General features: G+C 42.3%; 1 protein-coding gene across 5 annotated transcripts in view; it reads left to right on the top strand.

The window, feature by feature from the left end:
- LOC141759268 (sodium/hydrogen exchanger 9-like) overlaps positions 1–17,560 on the top strand; it is a 76,672-nt gene that overhangs the window by 22,849 nt on the left and 36,263 nt on the right. For 4 of the 5 annotated variants that reach the window (XR_012592082.1, XM_074621167.1, XM_074621169.1 and 1 more), the window contains exons 6-12: positions 799–904; positions 3,158–3,296; positions 4,294–4,399; positions 9,523–9,611; positions 10,851–10,964; positions 15,931–16,042; positions 16,950–17,103. Coding sequence is in view for 4 of the 5 variants with exons in the window: in XM_074621167.1 (XP_074477268.1) it covers positions 799–904; positions 3,158–3,296; positions 4,294–4,399; positions 9,523–9,611; positions 10,851–10,964; positions 15,931–16,042; positions 16,950–17,103 (820 nt within the window). In the remaining variant the exon portion in view is untranslated. The remainder of the gene's footprint in view (positions 1–798; positions 905–3,157; positions 3,297–4,293; positions 4,400–9,522; positions 9,612–10,850; positions 10,965–15,930; positions 16,043–16,949; positions 17,104–17,560) is intronic. The other variant, XM_074621171.1, reaches the window with a different exon arrangement.

The following is a 17,560-nucleotide window of genomic DNA, read 5'->3' as shown; positions in this document are numbered from 1 at the left end:
ACTACCAACAGTCAAATATATACAAATCATATCGAGCAATGCAGTTATTTACTTTACTCGGATGATTTGCAATATCTGCCGTTGCTACTGCTGCCAGCAAATCAAAGATTTCCATGTTATGACCCCAGGAAATACCATAGTAAAATATACATACAGTCACACACACAAGATTTTGCCTGTTTTTTTTTTACTTTAAAATGTGTTAATGCATTTAGATTCTGGACCTGAAATGCTATTTAGTGTCAAATTGTTTGATTTGTGCTTCTTTATAATACACAGTGACGTTCATTCATTCAGTGATACCATACAAAGGCCAATAATTTATATTAATGTTTTGTTTTCTTGTGCATTTGCGTGACAATCTCATCATACACACAGAGAAACATCAAATTCCAGATATCTTGAGTTTGCGACTACAGTTTCAAATATGTAAATAATTCTCAATGAGTCAATAAAAAGGACAATGATAAGCATAGCTTTTCGTTCTGCTCTGTTTCCTTTGCAGACATAAATATTGTCTTTTCCAAAGCACTGTGTATTTTCTTCAGCTTGGGCTGAACAAGTCTCTGCTTGGTTTAGTTACTCTGGCAGCTCCAAGTGTCAAAATCCTCTTTCCTGGGCTGTCAGTGTGCTGACATTTTTCTGTCAGCTTTCATTGCTGCACTGTAACATTAATTCCCCTGTTTGTAGCAGAGAAGGTGATACTCTGCACCACTTTTTGCTGTGTGATTAGCAGAGGAGTTATTGCGCTTCTTGCAGACTTCAACAGCAGTAACTCTTGTTTTTTTTTCTCTTCAGTTGCAGTTCTTGGCCTGTTGTCAGAGCTGCGTGTGGACCTGGATCTGCACACCCTGCTGTTTGGCGAGAGTGTCCTGAATGATGCCGTGGCCATCGTCCTGACACAGTGAATACCTCGTTTTTAGGATTTTTCTCTGCCCTTGGAAAGCGATATATTTCTAGGTTTAATTGTGTGGGGGCTCAGCCTTTTCCAGTTGGCATTATGGGGGTTGATGTGTAAGCGAGGGGAAGGCTGGATGGATGCTGCCAGCTTTAAGGAAAGGGTGTGATTGGCAAAACCGCATGAGCGCCTCAGATGCTATGCAGTGGACTGCGTAAGCGAGTTGCCCCTGGCACTGTCAGCATCTCATTAAGGTACTCAGTGGAGAGACTCACTGCCAGGGTAGAGACACACGCTCCCAGCTAACGAACTCGGCTACTGTCAAATTCAGACAAAATACAGCATAAACCCCCTCGGAAGCTCAGTGAAGTCGCCATGATGCAGTCATGCCTTGTTCATGCATCTCAATTGCTTCATTCTTTTCCCTCCACTTTTTTCTCCAGCATTGCACTCAAACATGCACGTTTGTCCTGCTCACACATTGCTGTCATTGTCTGCTGTATTTACGCATTGCTAGTGAAACAAAGCCATTCAAGAAGATGTGCTAACAGATGGCCAGATAGGGAGCTGGGAGATGGAGACAGAGATGGGAGAGAGCTCACGCAGGTCCACATTCATGGCCAAGCAGGCAGACGGAAAATAATGGCGTTAGAAGGGAGATGTCAGGGATATGATATGTGTCCATATTTGCATATTGTACTCACACAGACGGACGTACAGTACCTGCACACTCTGACATCTCCTGCACAAATGGGCCCAGACAGGCAGGCAGATGGAGAGAAAAAGGAGGCGAGTGCGCAGATTGTTGTGTTCGCGCCGTGGCTGCCGTCTCTCTGTGTACATTGAAGTGCAGTGGAGGGAGCATGCACGTCTTCGCGGACAAATAGTCAGATAGTGCCGTGTTTGTTCCTGGAGTGGCGTGACCGGCCTTCATGCCATCGCCTGTCACTTGACTGGCTCGCTAGCCTGCCGGCCGCCCTGGCTCCACACACAAAGCTTGCCCTTATTAGTGAGCCACGCGGGGCCCTGGCACTGGAATTTTAACAAGCTCCCAGAGCAGCTCAACCTTACGCTGATGTGCCCTCTCACAGGCACTAAACTTCCTGCTCCAGCAGCCCCCGATCCCAGCCACCATTCAGCCCAGGTCCTGTGTTGACATCTTGCGATTTTTTGACTGGGATGTTAACAGCCAGAGATGCCTGAAGATACAGTCTCTAGAGGGTCACGCTGACCAAAGGAGGGACTAGTAGCCAAATTGAATGTGCTAACACAACTGGAGTCTTTATTTTCACAGAGGGGATAATAGATTTCCCCCCTTCAGCTTGCTGAGGTCATTAGCGACAGCTTGATTGATTCTTCCCCTTTTTGCTATGGAGATTAAGGCATGTTGTGGTGTGTGCTAGCTCATTTCAACCTGACAGCATGAAAAGTGGAGATACATTACAGGTTCATTTATCAGACATTTTTTAAAGGCTCTCCAACAAACTATTTTCTGGAGTATAAAGTCTGTGAGTTGTACCCTGGCTATCAGATGGTGTGTCCCATTAAATGTAGGAAGCAACAACAACAACAACCACCACCGCTTTCACTTTGTTTTGCTGACTCAATGGTTTGACATTCATTTAAAACAGTCTAAGGGGAGTACATGGGAGGGTCTGTGGTGGGTGAAGAAATGTTGTCATTCCACAAAGGCAGCCAGCTTCATCAGCCACTCGCATGGGTGCCTGTCTCTGCTTGCTTCACCTCAGGCCGTCTCTTTTTCTCTCCTCCCTCTCTCCTCCCTGTGGGGCCTCTTTTGCACTCAATGACTTCCATGTGGATGTCTCCCCTTCCCCCTACAAAGTAAATATTTATAGCGGTGTGAAAAGCACGATGCTGCCGTCTTTGTGAACAACAATAGTATTTCCCCTGTTTCCCACTAACTACTAGGGGACGTCTCCAAGGCAAATAATGCAGAATGGATTATTTTTCAGGGAAGGATTTAACTTCTAAAGGCGGCCATGTATTCTTAGGAGTGACTCCAATAAATTGCACTTGAAGGCTTAGCTCAGCATAATAAGAATTTATGCTCACTGCTGCATACTGGTTCACACCAAGAACCAAGTGGGCCACATTTCTGACATTTGTTTTTCTGAGCCGTAAACCATGTTGACGCGTCGTAACACTTGTATTTACTTCTGTTGTAATTGTGCTATTTCCTTCCTTTTGTTCTCTCTTTTTTCATGCATTATAACCCTTTTGTGTCAATTTGTCTTCCAGTGGCATCACCACCTATAGCCAGTCGGGTGCAGGACACACCTTCGACCCCCCTGCCTTCCTCCTCTCTGTTGGTTATTTTCTCGGAGTGCTTGCCGGCTCCTTCCTCCTGGGTTTCATATTCACAGTCATAACAGCCCTCATATCCTTTCATCCCCTCCCATCTCTGCCTCTGCACCCCAAACTCAATTATCACCTCAGCATCCGCCGTAATCTATCCACATCCTCGACTTGGTAATTGCTTCTATAACAAACCCCTACTGTACCACCTGAACAAAAGCCACGCAGCTAAGTCTAAAGTGCTCCTGCGACTTTAATGGCTGCAGAGAGGTCGTCAATCAAGCCAAGAGCCTCTGATGACGTCTCGTCTTGCGCCGTTGTCCGGCATTTCCCTCTGATCTTCCTAGTTATGAGACTTTAGGATGAAAAATGAGGATGTGTCATGAGAGGTTTGGGGGCACAGCTCAGCTCTTATTTACAGTGACTAATCTCTGGGTGCGAGCAAAGCACAAAGTGAGCATTTATTGGATTTTGCTGATGCTTACCGTAGCAACAGCCTGCTCTTTTGTGCTGTCTCAGACTCAGTTGGACGTACAGTTGCTCAGGTATCTTTTAATTACTTGCTGTACCTGTTCTTGTTAATTACAAAAACAATCCGACCTGAGAAGGGGTTTTCATTGTTGTAAGCCAAAAGGGTATTCAGTAAGGGGGTTGGGAATGCAGAGCGGCAAATTGTAAACAATTAACAGTTCTAATATTGTAATATTTACAGTACCTAGTGACTCTCACAAATACTGAACTTCCAACCTGTAAAGACGTACTGTATGTTTTATAAGGAAGCTTTGCCTGAGGGGATGTTGGATAGTGAGAAAGCAGGAGTGGGGTTGTAAACTTGGCTATGAGTTGGAGAACTCGCTGTAAGGATCTCATTAAGACTCAGTGGGTTACTCTAAATGGCAGATCCCCTGGCTTAGTGAGCAGCTTCTGCAGTTGCTTTTTGTTCACGGAGAAATACTGCACTCTTCGGCACATGTAGTCTGCCGCAACGTTCATAAATTTGCAGTTGCAAACTGTAGCCTGATGCAAAGTGTCACGTACTGTTTGATTATCTTCTTGTATATCTTTAACTCTCTTTCCACCTCACCAAATTCACTCGGCTACGTGAGAATCCACTGCTGGAAACATCCGTCTTCCTCCTGCTGTCCTGGAGCAGCTTCCTCTCAGCTGAAGCCTGTGGACTTTCAGGTGAGCGCTTATATGTCATGTGTTTGTATGTGTGGCATGTCAGTGCTGTTGGCAGCGTGGCGGTCAGACAGAATACAAATCCAGTTGGTGAACTGCTGCCCTTTTCCCCTCAAGCGTCCCTTCTCAACTGCATGCGCTGACTCGCTCGCTCCTCCACAATATCAGTGGCACAAGCAGCTGTTTCATTGGCAAGCTCTACTGCTTCGATGCATCTCTATGGCCATTGGCCCTGCGCAAACCTGGGAATGTGATGTGTGCGCGTCGTCCGCTGTGCAGACACGACCATCTGCACAATTCCCTGCTCAAGAACAGATGAAAATCCACACCAGCATTAGAGGAAGGCCTTTCCCTTACATACACAGTTACCCTCTGAGAGTCCTTGGGGTTATAGCGAGTCAATAATGTACAGATGAGAAAGCATCAAGCCATCTCCTCTCTCTACAGGGAACTGCAGGTACCAATCACATCCTGGGCTCAATCCCCATAACTCATTTTAAAATGGTGTCAACCCTCCTCTGTCTGAGCGTGTTAGTACCTTTAGTTTGGAGATATCACACAGATAGGCAGCAAGCCATAATAGCATAATAGCATTCTTGCCCTATAGCTGTTTGCACAGATTTCCTGGAAATGAACATGACCTTGCTTTTCTTTATCCATCACCAAGGGGAGGTTGCATTTCTATTACATTGTTAGATTCTTTAGTGATTCATATCATCTGGAATCTTGGGCAGCTCGTGTTTGGGGAAAAAAAACAATTACTTGGCTCAGCTGCCTGGAATTGACGTCATCTATTTCTTCAGCGACTAGTCGTAGCGTAGCTCTGAAATATGAAGGTAGTGTACATATGCACACATTGTTGTTCCTCCTGCCCTGATTGTGTCAGAGGGATTCCACTCATTCAGCTTTCTCTTACTTGGCAGTACTCCCTGTGGCCTGTGGAGGAGGAGAAGATGCTTTTAATGAAATAGCGTAACCTTTGCCTATTGGACCCAGATGCCCTGTCTATAAAGTACACCACTCTGAGGGCTGCCCAGTGTGGGAGGCACACCGCAGCACAACCAAGGGCGGTGTAGTCTCAGTACAGTGTGATGCAGCGCCTAGGGTATGTTTAGGGCAGATTCAACTTCCCTGTAGTGTATTAATACTGTAATAGAGTGCTGCAGGGATGACGTATTTGTATAGGCCAACAAGGAAGTTAGTATTGCTCTGGTTCCCTTGACAAAAAGCCAATGGGATTTTTCAATTGGCTTTTTGTAGAATTTTTGTAGAAATAAACCTACATGTTTTGATCAGCAAGATCTTCACAAATGGACACCACTTTTATGATTTTTGAAGTGTAAATGCAATCAACAGAAGTACAAAGCTAACGTTAGGCTATAAACTAACTACACCATGGAAGCATGAGCGTGAGTATACACAACAAGGCTGTACAGGCGGACGAGTTGGCGTGATGACGTTTTGTAGTCTCTTTTAGCCACTTGTTAACAACCGCCTTTTTTTAAGACGCGTCAAAAGCTTCAAAATTCACAGGTGGGATATTTACTGAAGTGTGAAATACTTGTTTACTGTTAAATGCAGAACCCAGAAAGGCAAATAAGGCGCAATGTTTTTTTCAGCTGAGACACTTAGGTTGAATCTGGTTGCTATGATACGGAATATCCGCATAAGTAAAAATGTCAGCACAATGTAGAGTACTTGCTCTGGATGAAGGGAAGGCTGAAGCACGTAGGCAGAGAAGACGGACCCGCCGGTTTATATGTATTATTGTTCAACATTTGTAGCCTACATGAAGAACGTGATGGTAGGTCATGGTGGTATTTGTCCCGCCCCTCCTCTATTGTGATTGGACGGCGAGGTAAAAAAGTGACAGTGACGGTTGCTTGCCATCCTCTGCGGTTGGCTTTTTATTGCAAGATTGCAGTTATTGCGACGGTCTTACCTGCAGTGTTATAAAACAAATTCTGGTGCTGATGTTTTGTCACAGTAATCAAAAAACGAGTCCTATTCCAATCTTCGATGTTCTTGGTTCAAAATTGCACCCTACAGTACAAAACTAATCTGTGGATTGCTACTCTGTTCAAAGGCCTTTAAGGGTCCATTCGGGGTGAAGCGGCACCTCATACCGAGCGACCTAGTGAGCGATGGGAGTCCTCCCTGGTGTCCTTTTGTAATCAAGGCTCTTTCTGTCTCTGTTAATTGCTGGAGTTTAGTGAGGGTGTGCCTAATGACCCTCAGCCTCGCAGGGAGCCCTTCTATCATTAATCTTATGCCCCTCACAACTGCTCATTATTATGGGATGCATCTCATCTGTTGCCAAGAGTCTTTATGTGGACGGTGGATGATGTGTTACCTCTGTCAGTGTTATGTAAACCAAGGAGGATGTCGAAGCCCTAAACCAAATGGAACCAAAATGAGATCCGCCAATCTGGCATGCTCCATTAGACTTTGTTGAGCAGTGCTGGAAAGGACATTGCGAGCGGGGATTACTGGAGCTAGCATAGTGCAGGTACAGGTCAGCATCCTGGTGTGAAGGCGGATGGTGAAGAGACAATAATGGACTGGCTTCACTTAGCAGCCTGAACCACAGGTGCTATCTTTTCTCTGCTGCCGTATTTATTACTGCCAGCTCTGTCCTCTAACTATTGCTCCCCATCACAGTAATTTCATATTTTTTTTCCATCTTCTGTAATTCTCTCTCAAAGTAGAGGGAGCAAAAAATGTGAAATTGGATGTCTGCAACAAAGCAAGCATGTCCTGTGAGGCAGCAAACCCACCTTCTATGCTATGCGTTTCAAATTCCAGCTCTCTGCCTCCTCTTTACCAGCAGGGGCCCTAATCACTCCCCCCACCCTGTTTCCTCTCTCTGCAGAGCTGCCTTTCTTTCCCTTTTCTACTTTTGCTTGTTTTGCCTTCTGTTAATTTCTGCTCCTCCACATCTGGCACGATCTGCAGCGATGACGTCATTCTTGAGCATTTATCATTCCCAGAGCTTCACGTCCTCTGGAGAAGAAATGGAAGTAATGTCTTAGGCCAGAAACACGAGGATGCTTGAATTGGGTTGGACAGCACATTTTGATTACACTGTTTATACAGCTGGACTTTACTGGAACCAGGACAATAGGTGGATACTGGGTTGGGCCGGCCTGATCTGGTGTCACATACTTCATACTCAAAATGCAGAAGGAGCGGCACTCAGGAGGATTCAATTGGATTCTTGGACTTTTATGTGAATGCTTACATGCATTGTTCTGCTAATAGTTCTCATATTTTTATCATCATTTCCGGGTTTAATTTGAAAATCATGTTTTTAAATTAGAGCTGTCAATCAATTAAAATATTTAATCGCAATCAATCGCATGATTATCCATAGTTTTATCGTGATTAATTGCAAATTAATCACACATATTTTATCTTAAAGGGAGATTTGTCAAGTATTTAATTCTCTTATCAACATGGGAGTGGGCAAATATGCTTGCTTTATAGCAAATATATTTATTATTGGAAATCAATTAACAACACAAAACAATGACAAATATTGTCCAGAAATCATCACAGGATTCACAGGAAAATATGCTCAAATCATAACATGGCAAACTCAAGCAACAACAGCTGTCAGCGTGTCAGTGTGCTGACTTGACTATGACTTGCCCCAAACTGCATGTGATTATCATAAAGTGGGCATGTCTGTAAAGGGGAGACTCGTGGGTACCCATAGAACCCATTTTCATTCTCATATCTTGAGGTCAGAGGTCAAGGGACCCCTTTGAAAATGGCCATGCCAGTTTTTCCTCGCCAAAATGTAGCGTAAGTTTGGAGCGTTATTTAACCTATTTCGTGAAAATCTAGTATGACATGGTTGGTACCAATGGATTCCTTAGGTTTTTCTAGTGGCATATGATACCGGTATCTTCACTCTAGCTTTAAAACTGACTCCGCTACAACCTAAAAATCACAAGTTGTGTTAATGCGTTAAAGAAATTAGTGGTGTTAAAACAAATCTGCGTTAACGTGTTATTTTCACGTTAACTTTGACAGCCCTAGTTTTGAACTAAACTGGATTATCTCTGATCAGTTGATTTGATTTAAAAACTGCTGGGTTGAACTGCGCAAACAAAGGCTCTTTTCACAAATCATTTTCCTATGATGGAAGAACCTCCTACAGCATATTCTCAACATGAGTGGCCCCAAGGCTCTGTGTGTTATTCAGCACACGAACATACACAACCTGGTTACATAATATGTGCATGTATCAGCCATTTTGCATACTTTGTACTAATTAAATACAGCACATTGTTTAACTCCCTCCTGTTTACAGAGCACTCCTCCATGAGCTCTTCCAACAAAATGTTGATGCTACAACTAACAGATGTAGTAGATGTTTCATACTTCATTGGCTATTTTATGGAACGAAATATGTCACTAGAAACTGAATTTGAATCATTTATAGTTGAATTTGAATTACTTAACTTGAATAATTGCATTAAAAAACTGAATTTGAATCACATAATTTGAATTTGTATGGTTATTTTGAATAATTGCATTGAAAAATCTGAATAGCACAACATGAATTTATTAGTTTGGAACTGAATTCCAATAAACTTGAAACTGAATGTAATATTATGAAACTGAATTCAGTTGCCCTGAAACTGTATTTGATCCTCACTAAACATTCAGCTCTCTATACTTCCAAATTCAGTTCTTGTATTCGCAGAACTCCGGCCCGCGTAGCCTGCGTTTGTTTATTGATTAAATCCTGAATCCAAAGTGGCAGAAAGGAAGATCCGTCTCGGCGAAATATAACAGCTACAGTAGCTTGGAAAATAGCGATATGAGGCACTGAATTTGATGAATTTGCTGTTTATCAAACCACAAATGAGACAAGAATTAGTGAGCTGCCAGCACCCTGCGGTCCCTCTGTCTAACGTTATCTCACTCCCCCGCCGCTGGAGCCCCGGGAGGAGAGCTCTGATTCAAATTCAGTTTTTTTAATGCAATTATTCAAGTTGAGCAATTCAAATTCAAGCATACATTATTCAAATTCAGTTCCTAGTGACGCATATTTCTGCCCATACTATTTGGTTATTTTCATTCATTTCATTTGCATGTTTCTTTATATCTTTCAGGTATTGTGGCGGTGCTGTTTTGCGGCTTGAGCCAGGCGAGGTACACGATCTACAATCTATCCTCGGAGGGCCGGACCAGGACCAAGCAGGTGGGTTCACAGAGGATGATTGAGGCCTGTTTCACTGTTGTTTTCAAACAGCATTTGTCAGTCTACTCACTTTGTTCACATTGCCTTTTGATGCCAATGTTTGTGTCTTGCATGCGTGTGCGAGCAATCATTAATTGCCATTAGTGCTCTGGTTGTCCAGTGGGTGTGCGTGTGTGGGAGGCCAGTCTCCAGCTATCTGCTTAAAAGGCTGAGCACACACGGAGGCCAGCGCAGCGTCATACTGTACCGGCAAGCTTCACAGAGGAGCAAATAAATCAGAAGTACACACATATACTCATATATGCATTTATTATTCATTATCGGTGCCACAGTGGAGCTAACTGTTTATCACAGAAAAGCCTTTTAAAAAGGCTGCTTGCCTATAAAGTGGATTGGCTCAATGCATGTGTATGGTGCAGTGTGTTTACTTGGCAGAATGCCTCTATCTACATTTTTATGATTTATACATGCAGCTGCAGCTCAAAGGACAAGACAAAGGGATTTAGTGTATGCAGACACTGGTTGAATAGCTAGTAGGAGAAATATTTCTCTCTGTGGCAGCTCTTGTCCTTGTGATGCGAGACTCTGAAGGGAAAAGGTACATTTATTCAATTAGATAGCTTTTTACCAAAGCTGGTTTAAAACAGAAAATAATAAATCATTAATGAAATCATAACATCTGCTCTAAATTAATCCAGATACAACATAAGGATTAATTCATATTTGATTTATTATGCAGAAGTGCCCCATTTAAAATGCTTCAAATTCTATTTTCTTCCACAGTAAATGACATCTAAGCTCTTTGGTAAGGCCTTGATCATTACAGGAACTGTAGGGCTCACTTGTAATATTCCTTTTATCAGGAAGTATCACAGGAAAGGAGCAAGTTATTCGCTGTCTTTTCTAGTCCGGAAATCTGCTCTTTCCACATTTCCACGAAACGACATGTTTCAAATAAATCTCTTTAACAAGACAATGATGACAAAAACATGTCTGGTGCCACATTATGGCCTTAAGCTGGAGATGTTTGCAGTTACAACCTCAAAGGATCAGGGAATAACATCAACACTGGATTTGTCGTGTTTGTGCAAATCTAAGCCTGTTTACCCATTTCAGATATGATCCGAGTCCTTCACTTTCACCCCGCCACACACACACAGTCACACACACACTGAACCTCTTCCCATCCGGGATGACCTTCTCCCTCATGATCCTCTCAAACCCTTTTATAATTTGCAGCTCTTTGAAGTCTTCAACTTCCTGGGGGAGATTTTCATCTTCAGCTACATGGGATATGTATTGTTGGCGTTTCCTCACCACGTCTTCAAAGCTCTCTTCATTACTGGGGCATTTGTATCCTTTTCTGCTACATGATGGAGCATCTTCCCTCCCTGCTGTGCAGCCTTCGGATCCAACTCGGACCCCAGAAACTAATGTTCGGTGCCATTTTGTTCCGTCTCTTCCAGATTCCTCATTTGCACAATCATCTGCCACTTATTTGACCTGAGTAGTTACCCTGTTTTCTATCTTGCCTCTCTGCTGCAGTGCAGTGCAGTAATTTCCCCAGTCCTCTAAAACAAAAAAAAAAAAAAAACCTCAGCATTGTACAGGTTTGATCCGGTGAGCTCTGCAAATGCCATTCAGTCGGTCTCCCATGATCACCATCTCTGCAGATTAAGATGCTGCAGTGCAGCGTTTGCTCTGAGGAACGCCTATAAAACAGAAATTTAAATAGGTCTTTTATTATTGTTACTGCCGCCTTGTTTCCGTTCTCTAGCAAAGCTCAGCGGAATAAAGATGTTTGCATGTTTGAAATAAGCTTACAGTACTTTAATTTGTGTAGTGGGTTAAGCAGCGTATCCCTGCTGAGGTTGGAGATTGAATCTTATTAGTTCTAGATCTCCAGTGAAAGAGGTTTTGTGCTGTTCTTTATGGTACTCCCATGTCGTTAAAGGACGCTAATTGATTTTAAAACTGTTAAACATCTGATGAGGCATGTTTGCTTTTGTTGCCCAGAAATGAAAGATATTGTTTGGTGGTGTATTTATCTCACTAATTTATCTAATTACTGGCTAAATGTAGAAACAGAAAATGAATTGAGAAAGATTTTTGATGATTAATTGTTTAAAGGTACAGTGTGTAACATTTCAGGGGATCTATTAGCAGACATGGAATATAATATTCATAACTATGATTTCAACGTGAGCAGCTGAGTTCAAAACCGTGGTACCGCCAGTCGCCCTCTGACTATCGTTGCTCCCAAAGTAGTGTTATTATGGTAAGGATGGCCTCTGAGTGAGTTTTGCACTCGGCAGCATTCGTGGTCTTGGAAAGGGAGGAGAGAGCGGAGGGGTACTCAGTTGGTTGCAATCTGCAACCACACCACTAGATGCTGCCAAATCCTACATACTGCACCTTTAAGTCATATATCAACATTTTACTGGTTCCAGCTTCTCAAATATAAGGATTATCAGTTTTATATCATTGCGAATATCTTTGAGTTTTGGGCTGCTTCTCGAATGAAACATGTAATCAGCAGACATCATTTATTGAATAGTCAGAAATAATGATGATTAATTGATGTAAGTTTGGCACAGTTTGATATTACACACAGATACGTCCAGTGTATCTTCAATGTAAAGCCGTCTAAAATCAATCAGAATCAGAAATAATTTATTGCACAGTTGCTCCCATATAAAAAGCATAAAGAAATGTAAGAAAATAGAAATAAAGGAGTATGTAACAAGTAAATTACGTACATAATGCTACTATATATAACACAGCATGTGTAGTGAAATATACAAAATAATAGTAATATAAGAAACATGTACAAATATGTGCATCAAATAAGTAAATACTATGCTGAAAAGTTAAATATAAATTCAAGAATTGTATAAATAACAATTTGAATAAGAATATTATTTATTGCAGTATTGCACAGTCGAATTATTGTACAATTTATTGTGCAGTTTAATCCGTATTGCACTTGACAATAATAGTATATTATGAATTATGGGGTAGTAGCTGCTGAAACAACAGTAAATGTAATTTTTTGGGGGGGAAATGCTCAGAATCAAAACGCAAGAGCTTCTTATACTTGATATTTTGCACCTCTACTCAAAAACCATGCAGGCAGAAATCCATCACAGGAGATGCATTAGTTTCTCTTCTGACTGGAGTCTCTGCAGACCAGAATGCAATGCAGCAACAATCCATGTTATGTTAACTAAACGCCATCAGTCTCTTAATGATACTCATTACATTTTAAAGTTTTACTATCATAACAGATGTTTCATATTCACAGCTGTTGTCGTATCCGTCAGCTTTACTTCCTGAGGGGGGATCGGAGGGGTAGTTATGGACTGCTGGCTACAACTGTCCTTGCCCGAGAGCTGGCATCACCATAGCAGCGTATGCCTGAGGAGAGAGAGTCTAGTGGCCGCACTCCAAGGGGCTGTTCTTTCACAGTCCAGTGCCCAGATGGCCAGCAATTATTATTACAATCCATCTTCCACCATAGGGTCAAAGGAGCCGGAGAAAGAGTCCACCGAGCAGATTCTTTTTCCAATGCTCTTATGTTCAGCGTGAGGGGCTGCCAGGGAGAAAATGTTTGACTTGAGCTTTGAGCCTGTTTAGCTTTGTCCTCAATTGTGCTTTCCACAACAAAAGCTTAGAGTGAAAGAAATCTGGCTAACTACACTCACTGGGCGCTGACCCGGATGTACAAACAGGAATAAATGGAGGTCGAACTCCTCTTGTACAGTGCTAAAAGTGTCTATAAAAAAGAAATAACCCCTGTGATTCAACCCTGCTAATCGCTCTTTGGTTACGCAGTAGATTTTAATCGCCATAGCCAGCCTTAGCCAGTGACAATAGAGATGGGCTTTATTGGAAATGAGGCTGAGATGAAAGTGCTTAATTACCTCCATTCAAATAGCTTAGAGGCCTTTGATAAAGAGGAATGACTGCTTTTGGGAGCAGGATATTGCTTTTGAAAATCCATAGGGTGCATGAGATCTAATATTGACTGCAGGGTGCGAGGGAGCTCTGTTTTAGTAATAGCCCTGTCAGACTAGGGTCCCCTGCCTAAAATATTGGTCCCTTTTATTATTCCAGGCATCATGTTTGGACTTAGTGTAGAAAAGCTATGATGCCAAAACAGGAGTACCTATCTGCATAAATTATTTTATGCACCAAAACACAATGAGGAGCTGACAAAGTGTGTGTTTTAAAAGAGTAAAAGAGGATCTCAGGCTGCACTCAGGCTCATATCAGGTTAGGAGGATTTATGGGGCCTCGGTAACTTCTTCTAAAAGTATGACAAAAGACGTTAAGTGTATCCAGGACGGCAGCTACGTCCCCGATAATTGTACAGATATCCTCTCCCTAACTGCTGCCCGGGACACTTAGCATTCAGTGCCATCCTATGTGAGACATCAAAGTGTGTGTGGAGGGCAGAGACAGCTGGCAGAGCCTGATTGGCTTCATGCCTCGGCATGGTGCCACACCGCTGTGTTTGCATCCTAAACAGCAAATATTCAGAGATTATTTTTTGGATGTGTGTGTGTGCACGTGCATATATGTTGATATTCATGGGGGTCCTTTTAAAGCCTGATCTCGCATAGAATTAGTACTTTTGTATTTAGTTTGGCATTAACTGTCATGTATTTTGTCTGATATGTATTAAAAGGATTGGATTATGATTAGAATAAAAACAAAACCCTAACTTATCAATAACTTACCCAAACCTTAAACAAGACCGCAGACTTTTGAATCTTAAATAGCTTAAAGGGTAACTTTGGTATTTTTCAACGTGGATCCTATGTCCCCATGTTTTTGTATCTAAGTGACTAATGGGGACAACATTTCTGAAATTGAGTATATACAGTATTGAGGGAGAGCGCTGTAACCGTCAGCCACGAAATGAGCTGCGAGGGCAAGTGAGCAGCGTCAATGCAACGTTAGGTTCACTAAAAGTGCTTGTTTTTGCCACTGACAAGCTCAGATTTTTATTATAAGTGTCTGACAACATTATGGAAAGAACCCTACAGAGAAATAATGTGTTTTCTTTACCTTTCGCTTGTTATTGTGTCCAAGTCCCGCTCAAGGAGAAGTCTCGTTGTGAAATCTGAATATCCGTATAGTCTGGCTAAAATATATTTGGGCGGCCATTGAATTCAAAGCCCTCATCCACATTGTCGAAATCATCTAAATATTCAGCCAGAGAAAATCTTTTAGATAACACAAAGCTCCTCTTTCTGTACTCCAAAATAACAAACTCTGCCCTGCTGGCACTTGTGTTTCCTCCATGGATGTATTCCACTATTCCACCGTTGTCTTCTGGCAACACTTCACTTCACCAGATTTCAGAACAAGATTTCTCCTTGAGCGAGACTCTTTCCATAATATCAGACACTTATAGTAACAATCAGAGCCTGTCAGTGGCAAAAACAAGCACTTTTAGTGGATGTAAATGACGATGCCAGCTTGCCCCAATAGGATTACATTGCAACTAGGGCTGTCAAAGTTAACGTGACAATGTGTTGACCCAAATTTGTTATAACGCCACTAATTTAATTAGTGCATTAACGCAACTTGTGATTTTTAGGTTGTAGCGGGCTCAGTTTTAAAGCTAGAGTGAAGATACTGGTATCATATGAAACTAGAAAACCCCCTGACATACTTGCTTGTCATGAAGGAGGCTAAATAACGCCCCAAACTTGCTCTAAATTTTGGCAAGGAAAAACTGGCACAGGTCTCCCCTTTACAGACATGCCCACTTTATGATAATCACATGCAGTTTGGGGCAAGTCATAGTCAAGTCAGCACACTAACACACTGACACACTGACAGCTGTTGTTGCCTGTTGGGCTTGAGACATGTTATGATTTGAGCATATATTTTATGCTAAATGCAGTACCTGTGAGGGTTTCTGGACAATATTTGTCATTGTTTTGTGTTGTTAATTGATTTCCAATAATAAATATATACATACATTTGCATAAAGCAGCATATTTGCCCACTCCCTTGTTGATAAGAGTATTAAATTCTTGAAAAATCTCTATGGACAATCGTGATTAATCGCGATTAAATAAATATTAAATCGATTGACAGCCCTAATTGCAAATGAACTATGCATTTCTGACAAAAACATGTCTCTGGGAGTGCCAGTTTTTCCTAATATGATTCCAAGAAATTGTGATTTTCACTGAAAAATACCCAGATTTCCATGGCAACATGTTGACTCATGAGTGTACTTCAACCTGTGAGTGTGTCTCAGTCACAAGTGTTCTCCTTAATCTGCGCTCATTACGAACAGCTCTCCATCTTTATATCAAGAGCCTGTAACATCTACCCCTTCTCATTCCTCCTAAACCTGGGACGCACAACCAAGATACCCTGCTCCTTCCAGCACTTCATGATGTTTGCAGGTACAGTTCTTGATAATACATATTAATGTGATTTATTTTTATTTCATGCAACATTTTGCACTTTTGGACCTTGCTGAAAAATTATGTCTGATCACATCTCTGGCTTGCTATTTTGATAAACGTTGGGTCTGTAATATTATTGCTGCAAGAAATTCTGAAATGAAAACTTTTACCCTAATTTATCCTATAAAACCTCTTTAATTATTCCATTCTCTTCACTGCCTGCAGCTTATGGCATTAGTGAGGATGCTGAAAGATTGTGTCCCCTGTGGACGATGTGTGTGTGTAGGGCATTTTTGCATTAATTGATGTCGTCAGAATAATAGATTTCTTTAAAAATAATTCCCTCTCAGCCTTTTCTATTTTTGCATTTGTATTTTGGAGACGACTAAATAAGGCATCGCCTCACTTTAGAGTCTAATGGTTGATGCTCTGAACGGTTTGATGATGCAGTAGAAAGGAATATTCGATGTGAAGTGATGTGGGGTAGTGCAGCAGCAGCATGTTTCGCTGCTTGCCTGACCCACTTTACCTCTTACGTAAGAAGGTTTCTTCGTAAAAAGCCCTTGTCTTGCTATTTCTCAAACCTCCACCACCACCACCACCACCACCACCACCACCACCGCCCCCATCTGTTTCTCGTTGTGGCAGTAAAGGATTTACTCTGGGAATTGTTTTGGCTTTAAGTATTATGTCACTACAGCAGTCCAGAAGTTTGCTTGCTGGTGAGCAGCTGGTCAACGATAGTGATACTCAGGGTGTAATCTGTTACCCGTGGACAGGAGTTATTAACTGGATAGCTCTCTCCTGCCTTTTTCAAATAATTGGTTGGTAGGTGGTTGTCTGGCGGTTTTGATGGATGGCAGTAATCCAGCTGTTTGCTCAGAAATGTCCTCTCTGCTTTCAGGTTTCAGGGGGGCTGTAGCGTTTAGCCTGGCTATAAGAGACACAACCACAGAAGTGAGGCGCACCATCCTCACCACCACTCTAGTGCTGGTTGGCTTCACCGTCTGGGTGCTTGGTACGGCGGCTCATCCCGTGCTGCACTGTCTGAACATCAGGTTAGTGTTACCACCTCGCCAAGTGACACAGTCAAACCTATCGCCCTATCTCTCTTTTCCATCATTTGTGGTTTCTCACAGACAGACACAGCTTAATTAGACTCTCACATTAAGTATTCAGCCCACTTAATATGCAACAGCTCTTTGTAAAGCTTTCCTCTGCATGCTAGAGTTCTTCCTCGGCCTCCTCCCCTCGCTGCTCAGCCCCAACACAGACACTTAGCACACAGAAACCCGCAAATACACAATACTGTAGGCATATGAGGAGAACACACAAGTCTGCGTACTATCTGGGATTCGAGGCCAGTGGGCGATAATGATTAAGGAGTGCAGAAGAGGCGTGAAGGATGCAATGCCGTAATTAGATACTTATGTTATTAAAGTGTAATCTATGGCCCAGATCACAGTGGTATAATTGTCTGCCACGGTCTTTCCAGGCAGTGCTTTTTGAGTCTCC

Source organism: Sebastes fasciatus, chromosome 21 (genome assembly GCF_043250625.1).
Source record: "Sebastes fasciatus isolate fSebFas1 chromosome 21, fSebFas1.pri, whole genome shotgun sequence".
Lineage (NCBI taxonomy): Eukaryota > Metazoa > Chordata > Actinopteri > Perciformes > Sebastidae > Sebastes > Sebastes fasciatus.
This window is presented reverse-complemented; position numbering and strand designations above follow the sequence as displayed.